Source organism: Martes martes (genome assembly GCF_963455335.1).
Source record: "Martes martes genome assembly, chromosome: 11".
Lineage (NCBI taxonomy): Eukaryota > Metazoa > Chordata > Mammalia > Carnivora > Mustelidae > Martes > Martes martes.
In genome coordinates this window covers 24,454,693-24,474,998 of record NC_137899.1, presented here as the reverse complement: position 1 = coordinate 24,474,998, position 20,306 = coordinate 24,454,693, and the positions used below count along the sequence as shown (strand labels likewise).

General features: G+C 43.3%; 1 protein-coding gene across 4 annotated transcripts in view; it reads left to right on the top strand.

The window, feature by feature from the left end:
• Positions 1-20,306, top strand: part of GSAP (gamma-secretase activating protein) — an 82,037-nt gene that overhangs the window by 60,404 nt on the left and 1,327 nt on the right. For 2 of the 4 annotated variants that reach the window (XM_080817960.1, XM_080817962.1), the window contains 10 exons: positions 2,725-2,853; positions 3,689-3,747; positions 4,413-4,444; positions 6,847-6,908; positions 10,602-10,697; positions 11,989-12,059; positions 12,496-12,590; positions 17,512-17,631; positions 18,456-18,517; positions 20,085-20,186. In XM_080817960.1, coding sequence (XP_080674086.1) covers positions 2,725-2,853; positions 3,689-3,747; positions 4,413-4,444; positions 6,847-6,908; positions 10,602-10,697; positions 11,989-12,059; positions 12,496-12,590; positions 17,512-17,631; positions 18,456-18,517; positions 20,085-20,186 — 828 coding nt within the window. The remainder of the gene's footprint in view (positions 1-2,724; positions 2,854-3,688; positions 3,748-4,412; positions 4,445-6,846; positions 6,909-10,601; positions 10,698-11,988; positions 12,060-12,495; positions 12,591-17,511; positions 17,632-18,455; positions 18,518-20,084; positions 20,187-20,306) is intronic. The other 2 variants (XM_080817961.1, XR_013967621.1) reach the window with 2 other exon arrangements.

Genomic DNA, 20,306 nt, shown 5'->3' with positions numbered 1-20,306 from the left:
ACTCCAGGATCATGACCTGAGCTGAAGGCAGTCGCTTAAACAACTGAGCCATCCGGGCGCCCTTGGACGTAGTTTTCCTTGTCTCTCTGAGAAGGGATGTTGGCTGGATGGGCCTTTCAGGCTTCTAAAACACCAAGTTAATATTATTATGTAATTTACCAATACTCCAAAATTCATTTTGAACCAATAGTAACTGCCTTTTCAGTAAGAGTGTGGATAGTGTGCTATTATTTAATATAAGGGCATTTTTCTTGTTTGAGGCTTATTTTACTAAAATTCTCTTTTTTTTCTTGCAATATAGCCAAGGCTGTTACCACACCAAGCACTAGCTCACTTTGTTTTCTGGCTACACATTGCATTTTGGTCCTAGTCAAATCTTTTACAAACACATGTATTTTGGCAAGAAAGTGTATCATAAATCTATCTTCATTGATTTAAGAAAACAGTGTGTGTTAGTATATCCTTTGATATCAGCCATAGAAACGTTTTTCTAGATAATGTCTTCTTAGGCAAGGGAAATAAAAGCAAAAATAAACTACTGGGACTTCATCAAAATAAGCTTTTGCACAGCAAAGGAAACCATCAACAAAATGAAAAGGCAACCCACTGAATGAGAGAAGTTATTTGCAAATAATATATCCACTAAGAGGTTAGTATCCAAAATATACAAACAAGTTATACAATTCAACACCCAAAAAACAAATAATACAATTAAAAAATGGGCAGAGGACCTGAGTACACATTTCTCTGAAGAAGACATACAGATGGCCTACAAGATGCCCACCATTACTAATCATGAGGGAAATGCAAATCAAAACCACAATGAGATTTCACCTCACTCCTGTTCAGAGTGGCTAGAATCGAAAAGTCAAGAAATAACAAGTGTTGGTGAGGATGTAGAGAAAAAGGAGCCTTCATGCTCTGTTGGTGAGAATGCAAACTGGTGCATAGAAAAGAGTTTGGAGGTTCCTCAAAAAATAAAAACTAGAATTACCATATGATCCAATAATGCTATTACAGGGTATTTACTCAAAATGAAAATGCTCATTTGAAAAGATACACGCACCCCTATGTTTATTGCAGCATTCTTTACAATAGCCAAGATATGGAAGCAGCCCAAATGTCCATCCATAGATGAATGGATAAAGAAGTGGTGTATGTATGCAATGGAATATTACTTGTAAAAAAGGAATAAGATCTTGCCATTTGCAGCAACATGGATAGACCTATAGGTATAATGCTAAGTGAAATAAGTCAGAGAAAGGCAAATACCATATGATTTCACTTACATGTAAAAGTTAAACAAAATAAATAAATTAAAAAGAGACATAAAACCAGACTCTTAATTACAGAGGCCTAACTAGTGGTTGCCAGAGGGTGATGGGGTGGGAGAGATAGGTGAAATAGATAAAGAGGATTAAGAGGTACAAAACTCTAGTTACAAAATAAGTCTTAGAGAGGAACAGTACGGCAGAGGGAATCTAGTCAGTAAGATTGCAATAATATTTGGTGACAGATGGAGACTACACTTACTGCAGAGAGCACTGGGTAGTGTATAGAATTCTTGAATCACGATATTGTACTCCTGAAAGTAATCTAGCATTGTATGTTCATTGTACTTAAATTTAAAATTAAAAAATTAAAAAACAGGGTCACCTAGGTGGCTCAGTTGGTTAAACTTCTGGCTCTTGGTTTCAGCTCAGGTAATGATCTCAGGGTCGTGGGATGAGGCTCCTCATCGGGCTTCATGCTCAGCAGGGAGTCTGCTCGAGGTTCTCTCTCTCCCTTCCCTCTGCCCCTCTGCCCACTCACGCATTCTTTGTCTTAAATAAATAAATCTTAAAAAATTAAAAAACATTTTGTGTCAATACATCCTTCAATATTAAAAATGTATTAGTATTGTATTATATTTAAAAATGAATATAATGGATACATTATTGCTTCAATTATAGCAATATGTCAAAGACCTAGATAGGTTGCCATCAAATTCTGTTTTGGAGTATTTGACAGCCAAATGTGAAACTAGTTCACCCCACCTTTCTGACGCCTAGGTTTTGAAAGACCTCTTTTGGAAGTAGATAAGCTTAGCAGGAAAGTAAGCCTCTTCCCTGTGCTATATGTATGTCTTATGAACATTCTCTGAATACATCATTGTTAACACAACCTAAGTCAGCATGGGTCTCTGGAGAGGAAACAATCTGGTGTGTTTAATACAACACAGGGTTTAATACAGGCTTCCCAACTTAGCCGGAACCCAGGTGACTCATACTGGTTTGGGGACGGGAGCAGTGGCTCTCTGTAAAAGGGACAGAAAAGGAGACGGGGAAAGCAAGACTCTTTAAGTCTTACTATTTTAGAGTTCCTGCAGGAGGGGGCGCCTGGGTGGCTCAGTGGGTTAGGCCTCTGCCTTCGGCTCAGGTCATGATCTCAGGGTCCTGGGATCGAGCCCCACATCAGACTCCCTGCTCAGCAAGGAGCCTGCTCCCCGCCTCTTTCTGCCTGCCTCTCTGCCTACTTGTGATCTCTTTCTCTGGCAATTAAATAAAATCTTAGAATTCCTGCAGGAGGAGAATGCCATCTTTCGTGGGAAGAATTCAGTCGGAAACACTGCCCTCTAAGAAGTAAAGCGAGCCCGGCTTTCTGCAAGGCTCGGATGGTCCTTGCTGGTTGGTCGGGGTCCAGGCCCTGCTTCTCAAGCTCACCAGTGCTTTTTGTCTCCTGCAGGTGCACAGCTTTAAGGGCTACTGGGAAAAACTGAACTCCAACCTGGAATACGTGAAGTACTCCAAGCCACGCCTGCTGTATGACAATAGCATGGTCCGGAAAGAATGGCACAGCCTGATCTCAGAAGAGGTTTGTGTGGATGCAGGAGAATAAAGCAAGAAGCAAAAGTATAGCATCCGATGAGGGGATGCCCTTTAGTCCCAAGGCTGGCTTCAGTTTGCTGCACTCTCCCCAACCGCCAGGCCCTTTTGCATTGTTGCAAGAAGACCACGGTGCTTTTCTGATCTGTTTTCTCTTGAGGAAAATCAAGGGCGCAGAGGTTAAGGGACACACACAGCATGTTCATCGTGGAAGTGAGATTAATAGCCCGGTCTTACCTGTGTTTTTGCATTACTTGTATAGTTAAAAATTGATTTTAAAAAAACCTAGGTGTTCCAAAAATTTATGGTTGCTGAGGGTTAGGTTTAGTTGAAAGAAAAGTGGCTGGGACTGATTGCAAAATGGGCGGCACAAGGGAGATCTGTGGGGGGATGGAACCGTTCTGTATCTTGATTGCGGCACGTGAATCTGCGTCCGTGGTGAATTGACATAGGACTATACACTCATTCTAGCAATATCTGCCTCCTGATTTTGATACTGTACTATAGTCCTTTATATAAGATATAAACATGGGGGGAGACTGGCTGAAGCGTACATGAGATCTCTCTAGAATCATATGTAGTTGCAGTGTCATTGTATATGACACAACACTGTCTAGTTGATTTACAACTTCCAACACATCTATAATAATTTCAGAATAAGGTGTTTTTAAACTAATTTTTAAGAACATAGGTATTTTGATCGCTTGGAAAGTATATTTCTTTTTTCCGAAACTCTTTCGCTATGTTGCACTATGTCCTTGGTGTGAAAAATGGCAGCCACAAAACTTGGACCTTCCACACCTCTGACATGTTCTCCCTTCTAGAAAACTGAAAGAAGAAGGTCCATGGTGTACATGAGGAATATTCGTGAAAATGCAATGAAGTAAGTAAAATTAGGGATTAGTGTACCGAGAAGATGCCTATCTTTTGCGAGTACTTTTTTGGAGACCCTTCGTGGAAGGACCTTCCTTTTGTTGAGTGTCCTCAACAAAACGATGCTGTCAGCTTAATGAACGCAGCCACCTGGGTCCTATTCTTGAGTTTGGTGGTAGAGTTTCTAGTGGGAAAATTGTATGTGTTAAACCTTACAGACTGGCATCCTGAATAATTATAAACGGTAAGTAGTAGAGAAGGGCTTACTAAGTGAACACTTTAGGGGGATAGAGACAGTAGGTTCCTTTAAAAAGTGTTAGGGGGCTGCTGAGCGGGCTCTTATTTTGAAAGCCCATTTTCTGGATAGATGAGTCATCTTGGAGTGCTACAAGAATAGGCCCCTTCCAACCCTGTTCTATTTTCTGTTCCCATTATTTCCAATAACCGAGAGCTGCAATTGTTCTAAATTATTGTCATTGTTTGCGCTAAAGGGTTTTGAGATTTTATAATCGCCTAATGTGGCTTTTGCCAAGTTGATTAAAGTGTTTGAGGTTTTCAGCTGCCTGAGAACAGTTTCTGCGGTGGTTTTATGGAGGATATCTTTGTGGGGTATTGTGGCCTTTTTTTTTTTTTTTAATCTTCCTATGTGAATAACATTGGCTAATTTCTTTGTAGGGTGATTTCTAACCTAGAAGCAAGGAATTTGGGTAAGAAAAGATGTGTAATGAAGTCCTCTTTATTTGATTTCAGTCAGTGTTTGGTTTGTAACCCTGTCTTTCCTACCGGTGTGGGTTGGCAAGGAAATCACGCTCAGTAGTGTAACGAAGGCAGCACCCCTTTAATATCTTCCTGTTAGAGTGACCACCCAGCTCCTTCCATGTCTGTCTTGGCACCAGGACCTTTCAGGACAGCTGCTGAATGTGCTTTTGCTGGAAGAGTCCCTGAGTGTTGGCCGTCTGGTTTTCATTATTTTTCTTCAGAGCCTTGATCTAATTACCGTGCCCTGTGGCTGTACCCACACGATGCACTTCGGGAGTTCCTCTGGCTTAGGGCTGCTTTCCTTCCAGCTTTTCAGCTGTCTGATCACACGGGGGTCTTTGATTTTGGGTAACATTTGGGCACTCCCTGGGCTAGGTCATAGGAGTCCAAAGGTAGGCGTCTCTGGGTAGGCTGTGTGGTTATAGGGGAAGAGCATGGGCCTGGAGCCAGACAGAACTTGGCTTCAGTTCCAGGCCAGCCACATGCTAGCAGCGTGCTCTTGGGCAAGCCCTGCGTTCGCTTCCTGCATTAACCTTTTCAGGGCAAGGTGAGAGGAAAAACAAGAGTAAATGGAGTAATGTTTATAGCACCTTGTACATACAGCGCTTGGTGCACGAGATACCTGAGAGCTGCTTTGTCATTGATGTGTGAGGAAGAAATGCTAACAAGCCAGGCGATGGGTTTTCTAGAACCACAGTGGTGGGGGCGGGGGAGGAGGCATTGGATCAGGAGTGGGGATGGTTGGGGAACAGAGCGAGCTCAGAAAAGGCTTTCCAGGAGTGACAGCTGAGGTAAGTCTTGATTAAACACCCTACCAGGTAAAACTGAGGGAAGAGAATGGTAAACGTATCCAGGTACAAGCTTTTTTGTGGTTTTGTCTCTGGAACACTCTCATGCCTCCTAAAGGCCAGCTTCCATTTAAAAAGCTATTATTTTTATATCCCACTTATGTTTTATAGGCTTGGATGTTTAGGTGTATGCTGGGTGACCCTAACGGAAACGATTTTATACAGTGCATTGTGGGACATCCTGCAGCTGTGTACACAGGTCATGTGAACCGTGACAGTGAACTTGTGATCCAGCCCAGGGTGACAGGGCCTGTGCTTAGGGAGCAGCCCGGAGGGAACCAGCCTCTGCCTGTGTTACCAGGCCGTCCATGCCCAAAGCCAGGGGTTCTCCCGCTAGCTCCAGGCAGGAGCAGCGGGCAGGAGTCCTGCCTAGCAGCAGGGGTGGGAAGGTGCCTGGTTCAGGCTCGTCCTTCTTGCTCGGCCAGGAATTTTGCCATGCGGGAAATGTTGCCGGTTGTCAAGGTTTTTGTGGTGTCTGTCACTCCTCTGCCCCCGTTAGAGCTCCTACTCCTGTACTTCCAGCCTGTTTACATGCTGTAACCATTCTCTCTGTGCGCACTTTGGGAACTTGTCCCTTTCTCTCATGTGCTTGGCTTGCCCTAGTATCCTAGGAAGAATGTCGTCACTAAAAAAAACAGGACAGTCTGGGTGAAACTCAGGGCTGCTGACATCAAGTTTTGAATTGCTTCATCTGAATCAAAAAGCTCATTTGGGCTCCAGGTCGGATTTATCCCGAGGGGACAAGAGGCCCCTGTGCCGTCCCACACAGGGTCATCAGCCCACTGACTGGGGCAGTTCTGCTCTCTTGACAGGTGCGTGCCTCAGTTGCCCCAGGAGAGGAGGAGCAGGGCACGAAGGTGCAGTTAGAGCAGTGTTAGGCACATCTTGCAACAAGACTGTGTTGTCCGCCCCTCCAGGCTGCTGGTATAGTGCAAATCACGGCGGAGGAAATGCCATCCCGTTGAACCTTCCATGTCACTTTTCCATCTTGAGCTGGTTACTCTTTTAATCAGATAACTTGTGTCAATTCGTATTATTGCTTCAGTAATTGACAGGTCCCCTCAGTTCAATGACTCCCACAGTCACTAAACCATTGGGGGTCACAAGGAAAACAGTCATGCGATCATTTCCAAGTCCCGTCTCTGAGTTTACGGCCCCCTTGGTGTTAAGAAAGGGCCCAAGTGTCTCTCACTCCAGTGAAGCAGAGGTCTTCAGACAGCGGTGAGTTTTCATGTTGAAGTCAAAGCCAGAGCCTCTCGGTGTCGGGCAATGTGTTCCTTGTTTTCTTTCTTTCTTTCCTCGTCTTTTGGAGTAGAGCTCTCTGTGTATCACCTGGTTCAGCTTGCAGGAATAGGTCACACATTTCATGAAAAATTTCATCCTATCAGCAAAATGGTCTGTGTTCCCAGTAACTCAGAGAAGGGAGACCCAGGCTGATTTCTCTTCTTCTAGCCCATTTCCCAAAAACCACCCTTCTTGACTATTATTTTGTTTAATTTCAGAGCCAAGATTAACACCCCTCTTCCAGGAGGAAGACAGCCACCAGAGGCTGCTGATGGGGCTGGTAAGTGGTCTGTGGGCCGTTCGGGTGCTGAGAAGCCATAGGATCCAAGAAAAGGGGAAAGGGCTAGATTGTGCTTCTGGTGCTGACCTTATTTTTCACTAATTCTTTTAACCCATTAGCTGTTACCAGCCACTGTAGGCCCTGTGTGCTCAGTGGTAGACAACACAGGTGTGATTTCTGCTCTTTTAGAATTTAGTGTAGTGGGGGAGACATACATAAATCAGTCACCGCCCAAAATATATAATTACAGAACATCATAAGGAAATGTACAGCACTGAGTGTTTAAAACAAGGAAAGCACAATGTCTCTGTGGCATTTGTATTTGGGGTTTAAAATGCAACAGAATAACGTATCCTTTCTCAGAAAGCCCTACTACTAGGAAGACCAAAGACAGAGAAATCAAAATAAATGAATGGAAGAGCAGAATTGGTAAATAAACCCATAATCTATTTTTTTAATTGAAAAAACTGATTAAAGAGACATCTGGAAAGTCTAAAAAAATATCTTTAATCCTGTGCAGGCTTAGGAATGGGATAATCTATTACCTTAACTATGGAAGGTTTTCAAACGTGAGAAAAACCTGTGTAAATGCATATTTACACATTTGAAAATTCTAAAGTTTCCTTGATAAATAGAAATACCAGACTTGAGCCAAGAAGAAATAAAAATCCTTGACAGCACAATAACCCTAAAATAATTTGAAAAAAATTGTCAGAGATTATCTCCAGGGGTGTCTGGGTGGCTCAGTCGGTTAAGTGTCCAACTCTTGATTTAGGTTCAGGTCACATTCTCAGTGTCCTGAGGTTAAGCCCCGTGTTGAGCTCCACACTGAGCACAAAGCCTGCTTAAGAGTCTCTCTCCCCCTCCCTCCTCTGACTCCCACATGCATGCACTCACTCTCTCTCTCTTAAAAAAAGAAAAAGAAAAAGATAATCTTCCAAAAAGGCACCAAATTATTTAATGAGTTAGTTCTTTCAAACTTATAAGGATCAGATTATACCCACACTATGTAAATTATTTTTGAAAAAAAGATGGGAAGTTTCTCAATCACTTTAAAAGGCTAGCATAACCCTAAAACCAAAATCTAACAATGACTTTTACTTTCAGTTATGAACATAGATACCATAAGCTCAATTAAAATATTTTCCAGTGGTACATTTGAAAAATACAACATGGCCAAGTGGCCTTTTTTTTTAAAGAAGGCTTATCATTAGCCAATGTATTAATGTAGTTCATCATATCACTAGGTCAAAGAAGGGAAAAAAAGATCATCTCTATAGGTGCTAAAAATTGATAAAAGTAAAATTCCACTTCTGGAATACACCAAATCAATAAGACAAAAAATATCCTAATACTGATAGCTGACATATTTTAAATCAAATGTTGGGGTCATTCCTATTAATATCAGAAAGAAGTGGGATGCCTGGGTGGCCTAGTTGGTTGAGCGTCCAACTCTTGATTTCGGCTCGGGTCATGATCTCTGGGTCATGGAATCGAGCTCCCTGTTGGGCTCTGTGCTGTGCACGGAGCCTACTTAATATTCTCTTTCTCCCTCTCCCCCACTCCTGCCCTATCCAGGCTCGCTCACTCTCTCTCTCTCTCAAAAAACAAAGAAAGCAATTACGGATTCTTGCTATTTTCACTAAAATTTTTCATTGTTCTGGAAATTCCATACAGTGCACTAAGAAACAAAAGTAAAAGAAGATGCTATGATTGTCTAATGCAACAAACAAAATAATCAAATGGAAATGGGAAATGGAAAATACTAAGGAACAAGTTAATAAGCTGGTGATTCTAAGTATATTTTCTTTTTTATTAGGATTAACCAGTTAGAAAAGTTAGTGAAAAACATTATTCCATTTCCAAATCCTTAGCATCTACGTTTAATAAAATTATAACCCAAAACTCTGACAGTTGACCAGGTGACTCACTTGACAAAAAGGAGTAGAACTGACACTACCAGCTAGCTAAGTGTGTTATTGATCTACAATAACTGAAACAATATGGTGCTTGTACAAAATAGACAGGAGACTCTAGTTTAAATTTGAATCTTTAGTGTAGGATAAAATTAGGCATTTAAAAATCACTGGAAAGAAATACTTTTTAGTCCATCAATGGCTGCCTATCTGGAAAAGACAATTAGAGTCCTCCTGTCCCAAATACCACCACCTTATACCATAAACCAGCAGAAATACCAGATAGATTAAGGAATCTAATATAAAAAATTAATGTGTGTGTGTGCTTGCCTATCCAACTGTCAAAGTTTAAAAATTGCACTAGCAAAGTTCAGCATCTGGGGAATTGGGCAGCCTCATACAATGCAGTTGGAAACCAGTATACCCATTAGTATATCCACTGCGAAGTGTCTCAGACCTTTAGTACATGATCCGACAAGTTCCATTTCTAGGAATTTCACTTAAGAAAATAACTGGGGATATGGCAAACAAATCATGTATAAGGGATTTTTTTTTTAGTGGTATTCACAATAGTATAAGAAGTATCCCATATGTTTAAGAGGAGAATAAATAGTTCAATTCTAGTTGTTTCATAAAATTGAATACTGTGCAGCCATTACAACCAGCATGGTAAAGAATATTCAACGACATAAACTATTACATGAAATAAAGGGCAAATTAGAAAACATTGGGATGAGTGTGCACACTGGAGAAAAGGAGAATAAAATATCCAAAATGTTAACACAGATGATAGGATTGTGGGTGATTTAAATTTTCATCTTTATGGTTGTCATAGAAAAATGGAAAAGCACAAAACATGCAATAATCTTTTTTAAAAACTAAAAAATTTTAAGCCTAGTTAATTAACCAATGGCCCAGAATGCCATGGGCTAAGTTTTGCTCAGGGTGTCATATATGTATGTATACATATAGCAGATACGTAAATCTGCTAACATAGTAGATATGTGCACGTATGTTGTTAATTGTACAGTTCTCATGGTGTTTATTGGTGTAAAGATCTCTAATGAGGAGGACCTCCAGCTGAGAAGAACATTTAGGCAAAAGAGAGGGAAAAAAAGGAGAAGGAGACCTAAGAGCAAAAGGCCGGGAGAGCTGGGATGCTACACTGCACTGATTGGTGAGCTCCAAGAAAGATGAGAATAGAGTAGATATACAAGTCAGTTTAGAGGTGATAGAATCAATAATTTCATTACTTTTGCATGTCAGGGGACTGTGCTGAATGTCTAGAGGGAGGTACCTGATGGATTTCGTTTTTACTCCTGCCTCTGTCCTTCCAAATGTCCCAAAGCATGCCACTCGCCACTATACCTCCTCAACACCCTCCAACCCCTCCCCCCCACCCCGCATCAACACAGTCACTCCATGATTGCAGTTGTTCCTGTAAGTTCTCCAGGTCTGGGACTAGTAGACTTCAGCCCTTTGGTAGATCCCAGAGCCCTTGACGTCTAAGTTAGTGGCTTCCCTCAGCTTCTTTGGAGAATTCTCATCACGGCTGGGAATCTGACTCTTGGCTGCTCGCTAGGCTCCGGGTGACACATCATGTCCCTGATTTATGCCCATTAAAGTAACACTGTGGGTTGTGCATTTCCACCAGTGGGATCTTTGGGTCCAGGATTTTTCGTGTTGGTAAAGAGTGTTAATGATTGGATCTAGTTTCAACCAGTAGCAGGTGTGAGTGGGTGGGTTGTGACTTATCTAATCCATGTCCTGTTTTCAGATGGTGTCTGAGCTAAAAGACCATCTTTTGAGACACCTACAGGGTGTAGAAAAGAAGAAAATTGAACAGATGGTTCTGGACTACGTTTCAAAACTGGTTGGTTTTGCTTTTTCTCTTTCCTGCCGCCCCCAGTCCCCCAGTATGTAGCTCCCAGTTTGTGGTTCAGGATATTTTTCAGATTAGACTTTTGCAGATTTTCTGTCCTCACACTGGTATATTTGGTATGCTAGAGATTGAGAAAAGGGAAAAAAGAACAACAACAACAACAACAACAAAAAACAAGGAGGACTTGGTTATAAAAGTGGTTTATTATACTCGCTTCAAACAGGGTATCAAGGAGCTCACTTTATGAATGTGGCTTTGCTCTTCCCCAAGCTGGTATTAACTTGCTTTCTTTGTCCTTTGATAGCCAAACTATTTAACATGTCTACCTATCATCTTTCTGTTGACCTTAAATTTCACCTTCCATAGTATTAAGGGTTTATGCTCAAGCAACATTCTTCCGTGTACCTAATCACATTGAAGTTTTAACATAGTCTGTGTTAACAACCGCTGGAAACAGGAGGACCCGAAGTGGAAGGGATGTAGCCTTAGAAAACTCAGTACCCCTCACTTTCGGACTCGACAGTCACTGACTGCAGCCAAACCTGCCTGCTCCTTCCCAGCAGCAAACAGCCGTGTCTCGCAGTCCCCTTAGCAGGGTGGCCGGTGGGGCTTTCTGAAACGAATGGAGGAAGTCCGGAGGAACCGGACTGCATTGCTTCCAAGTCATCTTACCTGACTTCTGCCGAAGAGACACTGAGAATCTGTGTCACTGAGAATATACTGTTTTTTATCTGTGCCCATTTGGAGATCCTTTCTGATTGGTGCCCTGTCCTTAGCCTCCGCAGGCAGGGCATGGGGTTCAGGGCAGGCAACAGCCCCCTTGGAAACTGCTCTGTTGCTGACAGACTAGTCAAAGGTCTGACCTCGACTTGAGGTCTGTCATCCTCCACAGTCATCGCTCAGGGCCTCTGTCCTGTTCTGTGTCTCCTTTCTTCTCACTGTCAGCTGTTGGCCTTTGTCATGTGACAGGCCTAGAGTAAATCCAGTTGTGCTTGACCTTCACGGATGGCAGAGGGCCTGTTACCCAGGGCTGGGGAAGCCCAGCAGGGGCACCGCCTGTGTAGACAAAAGGGGCTCTGTTAGACTCTGGTGCATATTTTCACTCTTTCCATTTTGGATTCCAGTGCCTCAGCACTGACTACAGAAAGGCCGGTTCTGTGTCCCGGCCCAGGCTAAACGCCAGCTGCCCTGAACATGCCTGTCAGGCCTGCGGAGGGCTCCCTGTAGGGACCCCGAGGGAGAGGGTATGGGCGAAGGGTAAGAGACTGTCTTTATCTTCCAGCTGGATCTCATTTGCCAAACCCTGGAAACCAGCTGGAGGAAACACCATCTTCACCCCTGGCTTCTCCACTGGTACGCATTTCCCCCTCTCTCTGATCAAGGTGTGTAAAGACAACTCTAATTGCTGCCTGTTTTGGCAAAGCTTTTTTGGAACCTAACAATTGAAAGCACTTGTCAGCAGCCCTGACCCTGTCTGTCTTGGTTCTGCACTCAGCATTTAGAGGAACGGCCCTGTGGCTTCACCCGCCCCTTTCCCGGGTATATGGTTGATGAGGACTGAGGGGTGTGTGTGCTTGGAACCTACAGGAAGGGGAATTGGAGTTAATGCAACTGATCGTTTATGTGCCTACTGTCTGGTTAGATTCTAGGCACGAGGCTTTCAACAGGGCCTAGTCGTTCAGGGTTAGCAGGAAGTCCGTCTCTCTGTGGTACTCAGAGCCACTGCTCAGACGAGTGGAGATTTAGGGATGAAGCCCTCGGCTGACGGCAGCTCTGTTGTCTCACCCAGCAGCAGGCAGGCCCGTGCTGCTGAATTTACAGTCTTTCACCTCATGACCAGGATTCTGGAAGCTACTAGGACTTTGTTTTTACCTCTGCCTCCTGGTAAGTCTTGGCTCTTTTGTCCTTTGTTGTAATACATTTGTTCTTTCTTCCTCACGTGGTCACCAGACTTTGGCACCTTACGCATTTAAGGAGGAGACCTTCTGTGTCTGAGAACTTGTGTGTCGGGGGTCACTGTGAGAGAGGGGCCTGATGTTGGTCTCTGCAGACCAGATCTCCTTCACTTATTAAATTCTACTGTGGCTCGTCACTGACTTTAGGGAACTGGAGCTGGTCCCCACGCACTCGCTAGGATACTTTGAATCAGCAGAGCTGATGTAAGATCTTTCTCTGATGTCTGCAGGCTTAGTTATCTGATTGAGAAAGTTAACACTCAGAAGGAAGTGGGTCTGGCTGGGTGTCAGAAAATAGCTGATTTTTACGTGCTTGGAAGCTAAAGATTGCCCTTGAGATTTTGAAACAGGACCAAATCAGGCCTCAAAACACCCTTGGCACGTGTGTATGTGGTCATGCATTTAATCGGTCATTTGTTCACTCAATAAACAGCCATTTGTTGATTTTTTTTATTACATTCCACGTGCCATGCTAGAAATTAGAGCAGTTACAAAAATTAACAGAAGTCTAATTGGGAACATGTATTCATTGTAAGAAAGAAATAAGCTCCTATCTGCTGTGTGTTCATTACATATATGTTCTGGTGAGTGTTAAGCTTTATGATAACTGTGACTACGTAATGTTTATCAGCCAGTTTAATTTATTCTTTCATATGCAGCTATCACATCATATATCAGTAATTCATTCCTTTACTAATTGATTTTAAGCCAATAGGTAGATGGTTCCCATTTTGTACCAGTAAGTACTTTACATAAACACATTCAATTTTCCTAACAGTCCTAAATGATAGGAGCTTAAATTGAACCACATTAAGTTGTCAATATCCAACCAGTTTTTGACCCCCCCCCAAAAAATGGCACTTTCATATTGTTCCACTTAATATTATTCCCATTTTATAGATGGTGAAACTGAGGCACAGAAAGTTACATAACTTTTCTGAAGGTCACATGGTGATTAGGCAACAGAACCAGTATTCAAATCCAGGAAGTCTGGCTCCAAAATCTATGCTTTTAACGACTGTTCTGTGCTGCCTCTTGAATTTTATATTCCATTTGAATTAGTTGATGCCGAAACATTGACTATTTCTGGGCCCAGAAATCCCAAAGCTCGTCTCAGCTTGTCTGCATTTGTGATATGTCTGACTCAGTTTGGAGCCCTGCACACTTTCTCTGTCATACACCTTATCTTATAAGATATACTGGTAGTGGAGTTTCAAGGAGTTTCTTTTGATTTTATCAGAATCTGACAGTGACCATTCACGAGGAGAATTGATGACTTTTAATTATCCCAATAGAATAGGAAATTCAAGGTGGCCTCTAGAAAGAGTGAAGGATTTCATGAAAACTTTATTAAGACTTTCTGGCTTCAACCATTAATTATTTGTCATTACCACCAAAGAGTTGGTAGAGGATTAGACTGACACTTTCAGATTTGTTTACCATGGATGCTCCAGCCAAATTTGTAAATAAATGAAGTGACTTACTGGGGACAATTTTATACCTGGGAGACCGTAAAACTTTACTTTCTAGGGAGCATCACACTCCTTCCCAGGGATGTGTAAGGAGGGAAAACATGGGAAAATGTTATCCATGGTGATTGAGAATTATTATGAGTAGACTTAATGGTTTGTTTCCATGAGTCAAGTATCTCTCTCCTTTTCTCTTAAATGTTGGTTTCCCTCATGTGACATGGAAAGTGACACTGGGTCACGTGGGTGTGCACATGTGTGGGTAAATACAGGGTCTTTGTTCGTGTACTTGTGTATGTGTGCTTGCTTTGCAAGTCTGCTGGACTAGTGAAAACCGAGTTCCAAGTGTTGGAAACTTGTAACCCAATTGGTTAAAGAATAAAGAGATGGAAGACCGTGACAGAGTCATGGTTCGGAGCTGGAGCATTTGCAGTTTAAATGGGACCTGTGTTTCCCTCACTGGCTATTGGAGGCCAGGGGCTCTGGAGGATGCGGACTAGATTTGGCTGGAAAAGCTCTGTTTTGGAACTGATGCCTACTTTTAGCCAATTTGCTCTCTTGCCCAGAGCTGACACACAGAGCAAGCCAAGACTGGACTGTTGGATGTGGGGCTGTGCCCCAGGGACCGAGGAGGAAGGGCCATCAGGGATCTTCAGGACATGGACGCAGGCTGGAGGAGGAATTTCGAATCCAGGAAATCTATAGGAACCTTTAAAAAACTTCTTCAGAACGAATTTCGTAACTTTTTTTAATGTTGGGAAGAATGTCCAAATCCATTTGAAAAATCTCATGTTGTTGATTAGTGAGTAAAATCCATTTTTTGTTTTTTTGATTCAGGGAAGCCAGCGGAGTCATCTTGTCAGCCCCTTAACATCTGCTTGTGGGCAGAGTCTGCACTTTATCTGACCCTCGATGTGGCCAGGACTTAGGACTCTGTCCCTCACTGCTCATGATTCATGTGCTCAGGGAGAGAACACTCCATGACTGCTCTGAATTCAAGTTCCTGCTCTCTGGGCATCACTTCTTTCTCATGTCAGCTCCTAAGATTAGGCTGTGATCCTTTGTTTTCCCTACCCACGCCCCAACTGTTTCTGAGTGTGGACATGTTCCCACGCGCTTCCAAGCCCTTCCTTCCTCCTTCACCGTCCATGCCCTTGTTACCTCTGGTGCAGATTCACACACTGACCTCCCAGCACGTACGTCTCATGTACCTCCCGTAGCAAACTGTTGGTACCCCAGTCCATTCTTTGTCTGTTGCCATTTTAATATTCTGAGAGTAAAACTCAAATCCTTTTTCCATCTTGCTCAGAAACCTTCAGTGTTCCTCCCCAAAGTCTACTAAATAAGAAATTCCTTGCTGTCATTCAGCATTCAATCCCTGTCATGTGCGCTCAGAGCACTCTATGCTTTTGCCTTCAAAAACTGGCCATTTTTTTAAAAAAGATTTTATTTATTTATTTGTCAGAGAGAGTGAGCACAGGCAGACAGAGAGGCAGGCAGAGGCAGAGGGAGAAGCCGGCTCCCTGCTGAGAAAGGAGCCCAATGTGGGACTCGATCCCAGTACCCTGGGATCATGACCTGAGCCGAAGGCAGCTGCTTTACCAACTGAGCCACCCAGGCATCCCCAAAACTGGCCATTTTTTAAAAAAGATTTTATTTATTTCAGGAGACAGAGGGAGAGAGGGTGTGCATGCGCACATGAGCTGGGGGAGGGGCTGAGAGAGAGAGAGAGAGAGAGAGAATCTCAAACAGACTTCCCAGTGAGCCTGGAACCTGAGATGGGGCTTGATCCCACGAACCTGAGATCTTGACCTGAGCCAAAACCAGGAGTCAGATGCTTAGCTGACTGAGCCACCCAGCCACCCCAAACGGTCACATTTTTAATAATGTGTATTTCTGTGATTATTTGATTGTCTTTCCATCAAACCGGAAGGTGGATGGGAGCAGCTTTGGGGTCTGTTTTTTTCATTATTGTACACCCAGCTCCTTGTCTAGTGTCTGGAAGGGATTTGTTAAATAATTTCCAACCTTACCTCCTACCATTCCTCTCATACACTTGATTCCACCTCAGCTGGGTCTTTCAGTCCTTTCTGAACATGCCCCATACTTTCGCAGCTTTCAGCCTCTGTTCATCTTGCCCCATTGATCCAGCTACCAGTTCTTGGGGCAGGAAATTGTCATGGGTAAGAGTGTTGGCTAAAGCCCCATAGCGTGCATTCAAATATAGCTCTGCAACTTACTAATGATATGATCCTGGGCAACTTTCTTAGCTCCTGTGAATCCTGGTTTCCCCATTGATAAAACGGGAATTGAGTGGTTCCCACCTCTTGGTGTTGAATGAGGATTGAGTTGGCTGGTGCACAGATAGATGGAAAGCCTCAGGATGAGTTTGTTATTGGTCATTGTTGTTCTCTCACACGCCAGGCTCTTCATAGACCTTGCGTTAGTTCTCCAGGCAGCCATGTGGGAAACGTGTACTAGTGGCTCCATTCCAGAGATGAAGAAATAGAGTCTCACAAAGGCTACTTACCTGTAGTTAGTAAGCAACACAGCAGGACTCTGGTCCAAGTCTGCTCATGCAGGTGACTCTTTCTACTGTCTCCTCTTTGTATGTTCTCTGGCCTCATTTCCATGCCCAGGAATTGCATTTACCCTTCTAAGCTCCCCTCATGTGTGCTCTCTTTTCCAAGATGGCTTCTCTAATTCTCTCCTGGACTGGTATCTTCTTCTCCCATGGATGTCATTTTTATTGCTTATTATTAATACTGTGTTCAGAATGCTCCATTTCTGAGCGTTTGAGTAGCCCTCCCCATGAGACTTGGGTTTGGGGACATTGCCTTCTTCTCTGTTGAATTCCTATAGATTTGCTCTCTGACCATACTATTTAAATTTTTTTTTTAAATTTATTTCAAGCAGACCTCAAAAGCCCTTCTTCAGGGCATACACAGAGGTTGGGCATACAGACCATCCCCTACTGGTTCAAAATTTCGGTGTCGACAAGGTGGTCCCCATGTGTCAGCCTTTTAACCTGGGCACCTGGAGTTTGAAGCTCTTCTGTTAATTGTTCTCTTTTGCATCTTACTGCAGAATTGCAAGCCTATTAAGCTGTAAAATGGTTTTTCCTCACATAGGCCTTGGACTCTTTTTGTCCTTTTGCTAGGAAGGGACACACATGCTTGCTGGGAACTCATATCTACTGAGCACAATCCTTAGTCATGATAACACAAAGCAGGGGACTTGGACCTGTCTTCAAGCAGCATATGTTAGACTCTAGGTGCCAAGGCACTGGGCTAAGGGCTTTATTAACGTCATTGAATTCTCTCCCTCTAGAAGGCTGGAGACGCTGGCTGACCCTGTTTACCCTCCTGATCTCTCGTCTAGGTTTTCACACTCTGCATACGATGCTCGGCGTCCACTGCCTCCCTTTGCATAACCTGCTGCATTACATCGATAATGGAGTGTTGCTTCTCACTGAAACAGCTGTCACGAGGCTCATGAAAGGTAAGATGCTCCGAGTTCACCACAGAGCCCAACCCGCTCTGAGCCCCACGAGGGCTGGCTGCACGCAGCAGGGCCATCTGTGCTCCGTTTAATGCTCGACATTAAATCTTGAAATCCTTAATATTGAAACAAGGGGATCCTCATTTGCCTTTTGCAGTGGACTCTGCAAATGAGGCAGCTTGTCCTGCTGAGTACAGTTCATTTCCTGTAACCAGCCTTTGGGCTAATTTAAAGCGCCTTAGGCCTTCAAGAGGCCCCAAAGGGCTTCTCAAGCCCCACACGGCTATTACATTCCTTCTCTGTACACGAGGGCACTTGAGGATAGGAGACTCTGAAGCCTTGTTTCTCAAGAAAATGTCATGAAATGGCTTACTTTCAGCTGATTAACTCTGTCATCTCAGACTTAGACTGAAGTGTAAGGGAAATGGAGAGAGGCCGTGCTCGTGGGAACCTGAACTTGAAGGTCTCTAGTGTAATCCCTTGCTGAAATTCTTCATTGTGGTATTTTGGAGATGAGTTTTGCTAATGTATGTTCAAGTATTTGCTGTTTCCCGAGGTGTCTTCTGTTTTTAGTTACTAAAATTGTTTTGTGAGCCCCAGCCCGTTACAGAACCATGCTCCATGCCATATAGAAACTGTTTCATTAAGAGACAGCCCTTGTACTGAGAGACACAAACCAAAATTTTCAAGATATTGTTAGAATTGGCTTGAGAATCCAGGGTGGGGATGTGTGTGTTATCAGAATGAACCACTGAAGTATTATTAGCTTGCTCAGATGATTAAAATGGAGATTTGTTTTATTTGCCAATCTAACTTTTTTGTAGATCTGGACAATTCAGAGAAAAATGAAAAACTAAAATTCAGCATCATTGTGCGGCTTCCCCCGGTAATCCTGAATTATGTTTTATTCTCTCCATAAGCCTTGGTATGAACTTCCTTCAGTTTCTTCCTGCAAAGGGAGCATTTACTTGTTTTGGGCTAAAGTCAGTTGAACTGCTTCATTTTTCAGTCCTTTCCAAGAAATCCCATCCTTCTCCACCCCTGCCGGCCCTTCCCTGCCGCACCGACAAAGCGCTTGTTCCTCTGGCTTTGTACTGCCTGGCACAGCCTGCCTGAAACATTTAGCCATTTTCTCCTCTTAGGAAACCACACTAATATTTATATCTGTGAGTCTGAGGGGAGGGAGAGGGGAAACATGTGCTTTTGGCATTTAAACTGATAGGAAATTTAAATACAGGTGAGGTCAGAAGGTTCTGGAACTGCATTTCCTCTCACTGCCGTTTCTACCACAGCAGGAAAACATTCCTAGGTTGAAGGAAGAACGAGAAACATGAGAGAAAGGGTTAGCCAGGCACTCCTTGTTTTTTACGGGGGATATTAGCTCTCAGAGTCAGAAATACTATGAAAATATGAAATTCCACAGCAAGGTCTTCAGAGCCTCAGACTCTGCAAACTTCGTGACCCTGCGAGCCCAGGGCCAGCTCTCTGCTCTGTTTACATACCTTGAACACTTGTATCTCTGGCACAGTCCTCCCACGAAGGGATGTCCGCTGCCTTCTGGACCTAATCGTTTTCCTTTGTAACACCCTCTCCTCCTCACAGCTTACTGAAGCAAAGGCAAGGATAGAAAACAAAGCATATTTTCCATGGCTAGCTCTCTCTGGGGAAAGTCTCTGAACATTTAGTTTGGTCTCTACATTTGATTTTTTCTTTCTTTCCTTTTTTTGCCTCAAACTCTTAGGGAATTAAAATTTTCTGGGCAAACATTGGCGAGAACATGCCTCTTCCTGTTGAGACCTCACTTTGAGTTTGCAGGTACCCCGTTTTGAAGAGTGGCAGATGAACTCCATTTCAAAAGAATTTGGCAACATCAGTGAATAAACGACTCTCCTCAGGGTTGAATTTAAGGGAGTATTTATTCAAAATTCAGAGGCACACCTCATAGGAGAGGGCCTTTCTCCAAGGGTCATTAACCATAAAGGGCCTCTCTTGTAGACAAACCAGCTACTTGGAAGTAATCCTTCTTAAATTATAGGTAGCTATAACGTACGTGTACTTGATAACAGTATAAGCTACATTCTCCTCTCTATATTTTTGCATTCTTTTAATGTTGTTATTGACTTAACTTCTTTAGAGTAGTTTTATGTTCACAGGAAAATTAAGTGCAAGGTCCAGAGAGTCCCCGTCCAGCCCCCTGCCTCCACACATGCAGAGCGTCCCCTACAACCAACATCCCCCACCACCGTGGTCCCTGTATTCCCACTGATGAACTTGCACTGACGCATCACCATCACCCTAAGTCCATAGTTAACAACAGGGTTCACTTTCAGTGTTGTTCATTCTGTGCATCTGGACAGACGTAGAATACAATGGGTCCATCATTACGGTATCACACAGAGTAGTTTCAGTGCCCTAAAAATCCCATGCTACATATTTTTCGATTTGCCTAATAGCTTATTGGTCAGAAGATCTGTCGCCTTTGGGATCATCCTATGAGTTCTAACATCATTTCCCGGAACCACGTGAGGGTACTGCTGCTGAACTATAAGAAACAGGTGAGTGTGCGAGCGAGCACGGCCCCACCAAGTGTTGTTGGATCCTATCGGCCCGTTTCAGCGTGTCGGCAGAGACAGCAACTGTAGTTCTTTGCCCTCTTTTTTAAGTTCGTGCTTGTT